The sequence below is a fragment of the Xyrauchen texanus genome, chromosome 15 (genome assembly GCF_025860055.1).
Source record: "Xyrauchen texanus isolate HMW12.3.18 chromosome 15, RBS_HiC_50CHRs, whole genome shotgun sequence".
Classification (NCBI taxonomy): Eukaryota; Metazoa; Chordata; class Actinopteri; order Cypriniformes; family Catostomidae; genus Xyrauchen; species Xyrauchen texanus.
Window position 1 is genome coordinate 6,579,754 of NC_068290.1, and position 13,010 is coordinate 6,592,763.

General features: G+C 36.4%; 1 protein-coding gene across 4 annotated transcripts in view; it reads left to right on the top strand.

Moving 5' to 3' along the window:
• The first annotated feature begins 982 nt into the window (after nucleotides 1-982).
• The window catches only part of LOC127656400 (ral guanine nucleotide dissociation stimulator-like 2), a 29,339-nt gene continuing 17,311 nt past the window's right edge, over nucleotides 983-13,010 (top strand). Inside the window, exons 1-2 of one of the 4 annotated variants that reach the window (XM_052144719.1) lie at nucleotides 983-1,124; nucleotides 1,924-2,089. In XM_052144719.1, coding sequence (XP_052000679.1) covers nucleotides 1,928-2,089 — 162 coding nt within the window. In that variant the 5' untranslated portion in view covers nucleotides 983-1,124; nucleotides 1,924-1,927. The other 3 variants (XM_052144722.1, XM_052144720.1, XM_052144721.1) reach the window with 3 other exon arrangements.

Here is a 13,010-nt window from a genome sequence, read left to right on the forward strand (position 1 = left end):
AGATGAAGTATACTTCACACTGCTGTATCTTTAATTATACTAATCATAATGCTTAAATACAAGATTTTAAAAAGTTAATTTAGACTTTACTTACTCTCTTTTTTTATATACATTTTCATTTTGATGACAGAATGCATTTAAATAGACATTTGGACATATTTAAAGGAACGATTCACCCAAAAACAATGACCTGCAGTCCACATTTACTTTCATTGTTTGGAAAAAGCATGCAATGAAAGTGAAAGGTGACTGGGGTTAACATTCTCCCTAAATATCTAATTTTGTGTTCCATGGAAAAAAGAAAGTAATTTGGGGTTGGAACAACATGAGGGTGAGTAAACGATTACAGAATTTTCCTTTCTGGCTGAACAATCCCATAAAAAATTTTGTAATTTATGAAAATATACAGCATGTTTGTCACCCAGAAATATTGCACTGTCAGAAATTACATTTATGGATTCGGCAGACTCTTCTATCCACAGCAATTTGCGGTCCATTCAATGTATATACATTTTAATCAGTATGTGCATTTCCTGGGCATTTGAACCCCTGACCTTTGCATTGCTTGGGCCATTGTTTACCCTTTTACCCACAGGAGTTACAGAAAAATAAGTAATTTAATTTAATTTGTCAGGCCCTCTAAAATTAAATAATTTCATTGATAAGTACCACCTGTGTATTTTTTGCAGTTAATTAAATTTTAAATAATTAAATTAATTTTAAATCAAATGAAATGTGTGTTTATGCATTGCAGTAATTAAATGCATTGCAAAAATTCACAGATAATACGGTAGTTGGAGTCGCTGCGCAGGAACGCGTCAAAAAGACGCGACGCGCAGCAATCGAGCGCTTTCAGTGTAGAAAGCTTCTTTGATTCCATAACGGATTTACCGGGCACCGCTCCTCAAGCCAATGGCCAAACGCGCTGCAAGTGACACCAGGAACTGCGCCGCCTGCGCGTCACCAGCGCATATCTCACCAACACGCGCAGCTGCCTTCAGCGGGGCGATAAGCGCTGACGGGCGAAGCAGGAGGAGAGAGATATGGACGGACACAAACTCTGACTTCCGAGGAATCTATTGTACATGCTGGGGTGAATGGACATGATATTGGTCTCCTAACAGGTACTATTTTACGCATTGGTCCGGTGTGATGGCGCAACGTCTCAGTCCAGTATTTATGCTTACGAATGTTTCTTATCTAAAGCGAGATGTTGAGAGAGTAGGATATGTGAGAAGATTGCTGAGGCAAGTGTAAGTGTATGCGAATATAGAGAAATGTGACATTAATAACAGTGAGGAATCTCTTTGGGACAGCATCAAGTGATTGTATGCTTAACATTATTTTGGATACATACTTCCCAGGCAGATCCAACTAATTGAAAATAACACAGTTTAGCTGTGTGCTTCCATAGGGTTAAGGTTAGATGAAAGGGACCTTTATTTTCCTGTTAGGCATGACCCAATTTAGCCTTGTGAGCAGCTTTTTGGTACTTACAAATGTTTATCCCTGGCCAGTGAATATGTTATTCAGAAGAGTAGTTGTTATATATTCCCTGCTGGATATAATGCTAAAACTTAGACATAATGTTTATGCACTTCTTTAAAATATCTTCAAGTTTTTGCTTGTTGTTTTTATGACAGTGGCAGAGAGTTTTATGAGGTGAGCTCTCTTTCTCTCTCTCTCTCTCTCTCTCTCTCTCTCTCTCTCCATCTTTCTCTTCCTGAAAGAGATCTCTATCTACAGGCTAATCTAAATACCAGTGAGGGAAAGGGGAAAGGGGAGGGGCCACAATTCAAATTCGAAGTTCTCTCTTGGCAGAGCGAAATGTAAATGATGCAAACAAATGATCTACCAGGGCAAACAACTCTCTGTTGAGCTGTTCATCTCTGAATGACTTTGCTTTTGTCTTTGGGACTGCAGTGTCATGATGCTCCCCCGTAGTATGAAAACATCTGCTGTAGAGCTGCCGGGAGTGGGTTCAAAAGATGTGCCCCTCATTGGATATCGGCCCCTACAGCCAGAGACCGACGGCCCTCCTGAGCAGCTGTTGAAGGAGAATGAAAACATGGGGGCGGATCCCACACAGGTCAGACATTGAAGACGTTATGACAGTATTATATGATAATTGTTCTTGTAGGATTATTGACATTTTCTTCTTTTGTAACATATAGCTGCAGTGTCAGAAATTAAATTTTTCATGTATTTTTTCATTTTAAGGGCCGAAATAGCCCTCTGGAATTGATTTTTAATTCTAACCACATAAAACACGTTGGGTTATCGTTTATGTTCGATACTGCAATTGCATCAATTAACTGAAATTCTCAATACGAACAATTGTGATGTTACCTACTGTATAAAATCAAATCAAGAACTAATACAAAAGTCGCTGTTAATAATGCACATGATTTTACAACACAATAAACCCTCTGCTAGATTTATTTGATTGGATTGTCCATCCCCAATACAGCTCTCTACTGTTTACCATCAAAAACCATTTCATTTTAGCTGCACATTCAACAACTGTTGCCGTTTGGATATCTGATAGCTCTGTCTGATAGCTACTGTACATCTATAAGTAGCGACACTAAACTCATAACTAGATGGGCCTGTAGTAGAACATAATGAAATATTTGACATTTCAGATTTAAAAAATAATAACCACAGGGGCATTTTGCCCCCACTATATCTAAGTTAAAGGTAACCTAGTCTCATAGAATTGCTATACAGTACCTGCATTTTTACTAAATGGCTTCTACATAGCTTGTTGTAGTGTATGTATCACGTCAGTTTCCTGGTGAAATTAACACTAGTGGTGCTACAATAATGATTTTAAACAAAAGGGAAAATGACAGATTTCCAGTTCATAAACACATACTTTTTTTAAGAGTGTTACACTTGCGCTGCAAAGGACCGAGGTGCGAGTGCTGAATAACACGCGGGTCGAGACGTGAACCGAAAGCACCACATAATGACGTGGTTGCTTCAACACTTCATGTTAGTTATATTTATTTTTTACACTGTCGGTTAGGTTTAAGGTTTAGGGCAGGGCAGGGCTGGACTGGTAATCTGGCATACCGGGCATTTTCCCGGTGGGCCGATGCACTTTGGGGCCGATCAGGGGAGGACTGGTGGGTCGTCCGTGAAACGGGCCGAATGGGCCGCGATAAGCCAAAATGAGCCGCCACGTTAGGTAGAACGGACCAAAAAATGATGCCGCTCAACAACTTTTGGGTGCAGTTTAGCGCCACACAGTGGACATTTTACTGCCATGATCCATGTTAGGTGCCATGTAAAATCCTTTTTACAAAAATGCTGCCAAAGTAATGTTATTTTTATGAGATCAGGTTGAATTTCTCACACAGACTTTGGGGTTGCAGCATGAAGCATTTACTTGTTTCCATTGATTGGGGGTTGTACTTGCTTGTTTAGATTATTGGGGGGTTACCTCTCCCCCATCCCCCTGGAATGTATGCCCCTGGTCTTGCCATTAAAAACTAGTTGTTCAGTTAGATTCTGTACACACTATGTGGAATTTATGAAAACGTGGTTGTCACTCTTGTAAATTACCAAACCGTGTGTATACAGATCAGGATTAAGCACTCAAAGCTGAACTGACAACCTTATTTTGCGGCAGTGTACAGTATGTGCCCATTCACTGGAGGAGAGGGAACTCAGCAAGACATTTTCAAAATGTACATTTAAAGAGGGCTGCTTTCCGACTGACCTGGCTTATGTTAGTTTTAGACTTTCAGACATTCTGTGGGGTGCTGAGTTTCTTATCAGCCTGAAGCAAAAGCCCTCATGCACTGCTGTTTGTGACCCCGCCTGGTATTCTCTCATGCCCTGTGTTTATTTACCATCATCTGCTGCTGGCAGCCTTAAGATTACACTTCACAGTAGTTTACTTTCAAGCCAAGTGTCTCCTTAAAATCAAAGGAGCTTTCAAATGGGGCAAGAGAGCTTATTACATTGATATTAGTTAGTGTTGTCAAAATACCAAAATTTCAGTAGTCGATAATACCAATGAAATGTAACAATTACAATATGAATACGATATCAATCGAAACAACAGCAAGAAGTAATATGCTTGATACAGTATAATATATACAGAACACTCTGCTTTAATTAAAAAAAGTTAAATATTATATAAAAGTTATATAGAATTATACTATAAATATTAATGGGTACCTCTATATAATAAGTATTTGTTAACATTAGTTAATGCATTAGGTATCATCAACAAACAATTAACAATATATTTTTGACATAATTACAATATATTTTACATATATATACAATATATTTTTACATCATCATTAATCTTTGTTAATGTTAGTTCATAAAAATACTATTAGTTCATGTTAGTTCATAGTGCATTAACAAATGTTAACATATAAAACTTTTGATTTTAAAAATGAATACTTTATGTTGCAATTAGCATGCACTAAGATTAATAAATGCTTAATAAGTATTGTTCACTGTTAGTTCATGTTAATTAATGTTGTTAACAAATGGAACCTTATTGGAAAGTTTTACCATATTAATAAACAAAATAAAATTGAGAATAATTAAATAATACAGTAAATAATTATTAAATTAAAACAATCTTAAATAGTTGTGTAAACATGTACATAATATTGTATACAATACATTTTATAAAACGTATTTAATTTATTACAATAACATTAAAGAAGTTCAGTAAGTAATAAAGTACAAATAAACTAATTACAAGCAATAGAACAAATCAAAATAATAGAATAAATATACAAATTAAGTAAACAGTGCATAATGTGAAATATTCAAGTAAGAATTCAGACATTTGAAAAGAGGCAAATCTTATACTAATGTACTTATAAATTGACTAAATTAACTTTTAGCAGACATACAAGTTTTTAAAAAAATTGTACAGTCTTTCTCTTCTGGGAAAATGGACGAAAAACACTGATGACTCATTTTCCCACATCCAACAAGCAAATTTATGTCCAATAAAATTCTCTATTAAATGCTGAAATGGCTACTTAACATAAAGGAAAAGCCCTTCGATATGTCCCACCCCAACTTCCTGTTTTAATAGGAATTACGTCAAACAATTTCATGGGGTCTTTGATTCTTGTGACAACATCCTGAGTATTGACTAAAAGTTGCTACACCAAGGTTAGTCTCATTCAACACTTGGTTTCCTCAGTCTAAAAACAGAGGCTCTCACAGTTCACTGTCGTAAGTTCCCCCCTGTTCAGGTCACATGACCAGCTCCCAGGCATTTGATAAATAATGCAAGAAGAGTCTACTATGAAACACACTGGCTCTTTTGTTGGGACTCGCTCAGATGACACAAAAGCAAGGCCAGAGGAGATGCAGAGGTAACTAAATCTCACTCTCTCTTGATTCTTTAATGACAGTGGCAGGATGCATATGTGTATAGGTTATAACCTGCAGTCAACACAGCACAACTTCCTCGTGTGCAAGGGTGTAAAGTTAGAAAGAGAGAGAGAGAGAGAGGGGAGAGAGAGAGAGAGAGAGAGAGGGGGAGGGGGCTAAGGGTGGATAATTGTTTAACTAAAAGCAACCTCTGCTGACCCAGTTCGTCTAGAGTAGTGTTATTGCTGTTAATGACAACAAAGACTAAATTCAAACATTTTCATTAAGTCAACCGAAATAAAAATAAATGATTGAATATGATTGGAAAAATATATCTGGTCTTATCTGGTCACGTTACTTTACCTAGATTCTCACAAAATGAGTTTACATTTATGCATTTGGCAGACGCTTTTATCCAAAGCGACTTACAGTGCACTTATTACAGGGACAATCCCCCCGGAGCAACCTGGAGTTAAGTGCCTTGCTCAAGGACACAATGGTGGTGGCTGTGGGGATCGAACCAGCAACCTTCTGAATAACAGTTTAGTGCTTTAGACCACTACACCACCACCACTCCATTTTAACATGGCTTTTACGTGTTGCAGCCATATCCTTGTGAAAGGAATACTAGAGGTGCAATAACAACAATGACTTTTATTCATTTTCAAACAATTCATGTGTAAAGCGGTAGATTTTATCTGAATTCATAAACACATACTTTTTGCCCTGTTTCTTATCACAAGTTTTTATCACATTTGCTTTTTATGACACGGTTTAGGGTAGGGAGGTAGGTTTTGTTTATTTAAAACGCGATATAGCATTAACCTTAAAATATATTTGGATATTAGGAAAATATAACTCGCTTTTAGCACCTCGACATTTCACCTCGGAACTGCGTAATATACTTTTGCAAAAATATCGCCACAGTTGCATAATTTTCAGGAAATCAGGACGGGAAAAACTGAAACTGAACTAAAATTGATTTTCATGTCTCCAAAACTAACTACAATAAAATAAAAATGGCAACAAATAAATTTCAGTTAATTTTGTATATTGTCAAATCATCATATATTATACAATTTTAAAACTTCAAAACATGGCTTCCTTAAACATGAAATTGCCACTAGATAACAATAACACTAGATGGCCCTGAGAAATTTAACAGCGTTAAATATATAAAAAATGTATGTTAACGCATTGACTTTTGAAGCTGAAATACTTCAACTAAATATATAATATAATATAATATAATATAATATACAACAGTTAGTTCCGGTCCTCAAATCTGATTGGACGAGAGACTCAAGTTGATTAATGTGAAGTATGGTTACGTCTTTGGGACTTTAAAGGATTTGTCTTTACATAAGTTTGTCTCTGTTTCTAAGCACTTAATCTACACATCAAGCATTTATGTAACACATCTCACAAGAGTTATTTTTAATCAAATGTATTAATTCAAGCAATGAATGGCGAGGGCGAGGATTGTGCACATGCCACTGATAAGGAGATGCTTTGCGTCCTTTAAAGTGCGGTCGAAGAGCTCAGTCTCGAGTGGTCTCCTTCAGAGGAACCGACATTATACACCATGTGATGTTCTGTGAAAATCTATCAACTAGCGTCATCTGGCACCGACTTAAATTGGTGTTAAAGTCATGTTGTAATCCAGCCTTAAATCAAAAAACTATCAAGTGAAAGGAAAACTAAATATACAGAACATTTTTTAAATAAAATGGAAATAAAAACTAAACAACCCTATATATGTTTTGGGTGAGGTGGAGAAGGGTGGCTAATTGTTTAGCTAAAAACAACCTCTGTTGACCCAGTTGGTCTACAGAGCACTCATGATGTCCCCAAAATCTGTCCCCTGTATGAATCTCTCGACAACAGGGCTGAAATGATTGATTTATTTCCATTAAGATCCATTTTATTGTCACAGCTGGATGAGATTGCATCAGTCGTTAAGGCTGTTCAGTAACAGCCATGCAATTATTCCGATTGGCAGGAAAAGAGGAAAATTTGGTTGATGCAGTAACAGATGAGAACATAAGAAAGGGGGGAGAGAAAATAGAGGACGTGAGAGAAGGTATTCATGGAGGGATCAAAACAATAGCTCTTTGTAAATAGATCCCTTGTGATATATTTACATTTCAATGAGAGCACAGTCGACAGGGACATATCAGGTTTTTATGGTTTTGGAAGTAGCCGTACAAATCCGAAAGGCGCAGAAAAGATAACAAACACACAAGTAGCATAACAGGATGTATTTGTTTTTACCCTTGTTCTTATTAATCCAGATGAGGTAGTGCATGTCTGTGGTTAGTAATTTGTATAATATATACCTAAATCGTCTCTGTATAAGGGCTTTCCACACAGCCTCACCTGTCCCATATGGGAATCTAATATATGGCAATATAGTATAACACCGCGTAACACCGCGTATGTACTATAAAATGTATGGTTTTCACTGATCAAACGTCACATAGTACTATTTCAAAATGCTTCAAAATGTCTGTTTTCATATACATATATTTTCCCAAATCATAATGGAATTTGAAAATGTACTTATTTATCCCCAAATATGTGAACTATAATTTTATAAGTGAGCGTTTCTTCGATTTTGGGTACTTTTAGCACTGTTTTCACTGTTTTGTAGAATTTGGTGATGGAAATGACACTGATAGAAATGATGGCCATCTAACAAGTGTATTTATGGGGTCACTCCTTGCAAACGTATCCTTATGCCACCAGGAGTCTGATGTTTGCATATATATGATTTGAGTTGGTTATACATTATAAGTTAAAACGTTCACACAGATTTTACACACCACATGTGTATACTCGGTAAGTAAATTTGACCCATTGTCTTGCATTGTTTGTCCTCCCCTGAGACTAACGTTTCTGAATATTGAGGCTAAAAGTGTTTAAGCCAGAGAATAAGAGAGTTTGAGGGGGATAAAAGGCAGCATGACATGACAGCATGTCCTGTTTCCTTTGTTTGTCCACAGTTATTATGCACTTCCTGTTGACTGAGGAAAAAACATGGAAACTCAGAGACATGCACTCAAAGCCTGTTTAATCTAAAGGTGAAACACAACATTTTCAAAAGTACACAAGAGTGAGTGTAAATTTCACAATGCAATACCAACTGCTAAAAGCATGTGTTGAAATGATGTAAATTGAAGGTTAATTCCAGACCTGACTCAGAGAGTTTTGGTAAACTATATTGAAATGAAGGAGTTTTGCATAATGTTACCTAACAAAGAATATAAGAGAGGTACTCAGTAGAGCAGGGCATTCTGTAAATGGCCATTTGTGGGGATTGCTAAGGCAAACATTACTATTTGTTCATATTTGGTTCAGAAAATATTAATATCTATTTGTTTATTAAGGATAGGAATCGCAAAGAATTGAATGATTCTGTTTCTGAATTAACAAATGAACAATTCTGTTCCATGAATAATTCATTTAGTGCTTTTGAGAAATAAAGATTTGGAAACAAGAAACGCAATACTTATTGGATTTACTGCCCTCAGCAGCCTGCTTCCAAATAATTTGATGATTTCATGTTTTAACAGAACAGATTGTTTGTTTTGGCCCAGTTTCAGTTCTGCTTAGAGTAATTTAACTTTGCATCTGTGGCTCACCTGTGACTTTAGTTAAAAGAGTCAGCTACTTTTACAATATGAAACATACAGCTCAGCTGTTTCATAATATATAAACATTACTACCATAAAGCAAACAGGTTTTATCCTGATAGGTTAACACACATCACACTCAGGGTTGCAAACGTGTAACCAAAGCCCAAACACCTGTACTGCTGGTCGCCATCTTTGGGTCAATATGTGCTTTTGGTTGAGTAGCCCTTTTAGATAAACAGGTTTTGCCTCTTGTATTATCAGTAGGCATTTGTCATGTCATAGATTGCTGTTAAAAGATTATATATTTTAAGATTAGCATTAAAATGATAGGTGATTTACATGGAAACATGTTGAGTTTGACAGAAAGGTGTTGAGTTTGACGATCTTGAAATTCAAAGCCAATACAATTGTGTATATTTATGTACTCATCACTTTGAACTCCACCAAACAGGTTTATCAGCATTAGTCAACACGTATAAGGGTGAATCTCATGAGTACATGTGCAGGTCACATTTCACCCCAAAATCAAAAAACTAAAAACTTGTATTTGTATAAACAAAATGAAGCCTATTTATAACCAGTAAAAAAAATAAAATTTGGACATTATTTTTGGACAGTTCAAGTTTTGCTCACAAGTCATAATGATGTCCAATTTATAAGAGAACCGCTCTCTTGAGTCTTTTTTATTTTTTTTTGCTTTATAATTGCTTTATAAATCGTCTGATTAATTTTCCTTTACTATCACAAATGACTGGAACATTTTTGATTTTCTATTTTCTTTTTTTTTTAATCAGCAATAAATAAAGGCAGTATATCAAATAATAGCATGATGCATATATACTTAACAATTTAAATTATACATCATTTTTGGATTTTTGGGGCATTCCAGTAATAAAAATAAGATGATTTTTTGTGGTTAATTGTCATGAAAATATGTCAAAATTAAATAATATTTAATTTGACAAAATTAATACAAAAACTAAAAAACACCTAAATTCATGCCATGAAGAATTCAATTTCCTTTGATCTTTTGACATACAAGAGGTCATTGTTCTACAAAAAAAATACCATAAGTTTCAGAACTCAAAACTTCCTCCTCGCTCCAAAAACAGCATTTGTTATAAGCAAGCTGTCAAAACGAGTCGTTCCTCCCTATTGTGATGTCACAAAGTAGGTCAGTCAGAGAGCCAATCATAACAGTGGGCGTTTACTGTCAAGTCTTAATGAAGAGGCAGCACCAAAAGAAACTGTTCTGATAGAGGGTCAAAATGAGTATATATATATATAAAAAGTCATGACCTTTTTAATGGTCCTAAAAACTGCTTTATATTATAATTACTCTTTGTTTTCTTTTGATTTTGGCGTGAAACATGACCCAGACATGTTCTTGACAGGTTCACCAATAAACAGGTGAAGGAGGGAGAGAGATTGAGCAGGACTGTGTGTGTGTGTGTGTGTGTGTGTGTGTGTGTGTGAGAGAGAGAGAGAGAGAGAGAGAGAGAGAGAGAGAGAGAGAGAGAGTCTGTAACAGGAGTGCCCATGTGATGTGTGTGTGTAGAGGGGTTTGGCCTAGCGACAAGCTCAGGTGTGTCTGCATGCCTCCATAACAGAGGGTTAGATTTGAATGGGGTAGACAGATAGACTAAGATGCTTGTTGAATGAAATTGACACCCCATTGAAAGCCAGAAGAAAGCTAAAGAACCAAATCGAGCAAATGAAAAGGCATGAAGGAAATGGTGTTTTCCAGCAAACTATAAGGAGGATTTCCAGGAAGTTGGCAAATATCTGCCTGTCTGGACTTGTTGATTTGAAGGTGGCAATTTTTTATTGAGCTGTTCGATTTTGCGTGCTCAAAGAATATTGGATTAATACATGCGAGCGAATTTGAGGTTGAATTACTACGTGCAACTGTGGTAATGTTTGAATGTTTTGTTTCATTTAAGTTTTCTTAAGGCACTTATGTAATAACCCAAAGAACAATGTTATTGTTCAGATGTTGCTCTTTCATATAACAGGAGACTAAGTGGAGCTTTTGTTGTATCATTTTTGTTTTTGATTTTTCTTCTAAAGTTCCTTAGGAGAAATGAATGAGACAATTGTTGATATACAGTAAAAGTGTAGAGCTATAAAATGTTTGTGGATAGCAAAGCTCAGATAATTTCTTCTTGGAAGAATTTTTTGATAAATGTTAGAATTCATATTGAAATCTGAGTTTGGATTCTAGACTTTGGGATCTTTGCAAATCTGAGCACATTTTGACACTGTTGAGATATCTCTTCTGAAAATGTAGCATCAGTCCAACGGAAAGCATGTGGAAGTTTTAGACGCTTACTAATAACCATGTCACTGTTTGTCAGGGAGTTTGTTTTGGGCCATATTGTCATGGAAAATCTCTGTCAAACGAGCTGAGTGAATCAAAAGGATTAGGATTCATACATCGAGTTGAGGCTTTGCATGAAGTGATTTCGCACATACATTATGTTTCTGTTGGAGATAACATGTAAATGTGATCCCTTATCAGAGTGAAATTTAAAGGTCAAGCTGAACACAACTGCCATTGTGCATGCTCAGCCATTGTTTGGATAGAAAAGAGTTCTTTTCAGAATCGAGCTGTAAGCATGCTGCAGATTAGTGATAGACTGATCTAATGACCAGGCCGATTTTGAGATCTGAATCACAACTCTGCCTGATTAGCACAGACACACACACACACACACACACACACACACACACACACACACACACACACACACACACACACACACACACATATAATGATTTTTATACTGTACAAACTATAGATTCTAACCTAACACAACCCCTATACCTAACCCTCACAGAAAACTTTCTACATTTTTACATTTTCAATAACACATCGTTTAGTATGTTTTTTAAGCTATTTAAATTATGGGGACACTCCTAATAAACCACATTTATAGCATAATACCCTTGTAATTACCAGTTTGTAATCTGGGGCGCACACTGGGGCCCAAGTTGCTCCCATTGGCAGTCTAGCGCCTTGCAGTTCTGCGGTCATTGGTGTGTGAACGTGTGTGAATGGGTGAATGAGACGCAGTGTAAAGCGCTTTGAATACCGCTAAGGTTAAAAAGGCGCTATATAAGTGCAGACCATTTACCATTACCATTTACACACACACACACATACACACATGGACCAATACGTCTGATATGCTATGTGTTTTATGTAAAAGTTTAATCAAAGGCAAAGTGTGTAAATTATTTACTACTAGCATCACTAAGCAAAATTGCAAAAACAATGATTGTTTTCAAATATGTTTCCTGAATGCACCTCCCATATTTGATTGCTCGGACAAAAACAGATAGTCCTGCCCTTAACTCACATCATTGCTTTAGGCCTTGTCCACACTAAAACGTTTTTGTTTGAAAATGCATCTTTTTATCTCTCACACTGAGATGGCGTTTTTGTCCGCGAAAACTTTTTGAAAACGCGCTCCAAAGTGGATACATTTGAAAATGCTGTTTTCGCATTGTAGTGAAAATGTATATATCTGAGGATGTATTTGTTGTAATGTGACACAGTCATGTGATCTTATCTATCCAACCAAAACAATCAAGATGGTGGCCTGTGTTATACAGGCGCTGTTGTGCTTGATACTCATTTTGATAGCGTTGTTATGTAACAAATGTTACTTTGTACAACCATCACATGTTTACTAGGAAGTTTACTAGGAATTGGTGTCCGGCAACGGAACAGGAGGACTTTTGCGTTTCAGACCGTACATGCAACAGGGATTTTCCACATGCGCAGTGACACAATTTAAGCAATTTAATATGTTTAAGTGTGGACGAGCAACTTTTGGAAAATGCTTGAAAATGCTAGTGTGGACGGAGAGCGTTTTGAAACGAAAACAGTGCTTTCAAATGTATCCGGATTAATGTAGACATAGCCTTAGTTAATTTAGCTTTGTCCGACTGGTTGGTATGCGCAAACAAACAAAGCAATGTTATGAGAGTGCCACAGAGCCATTG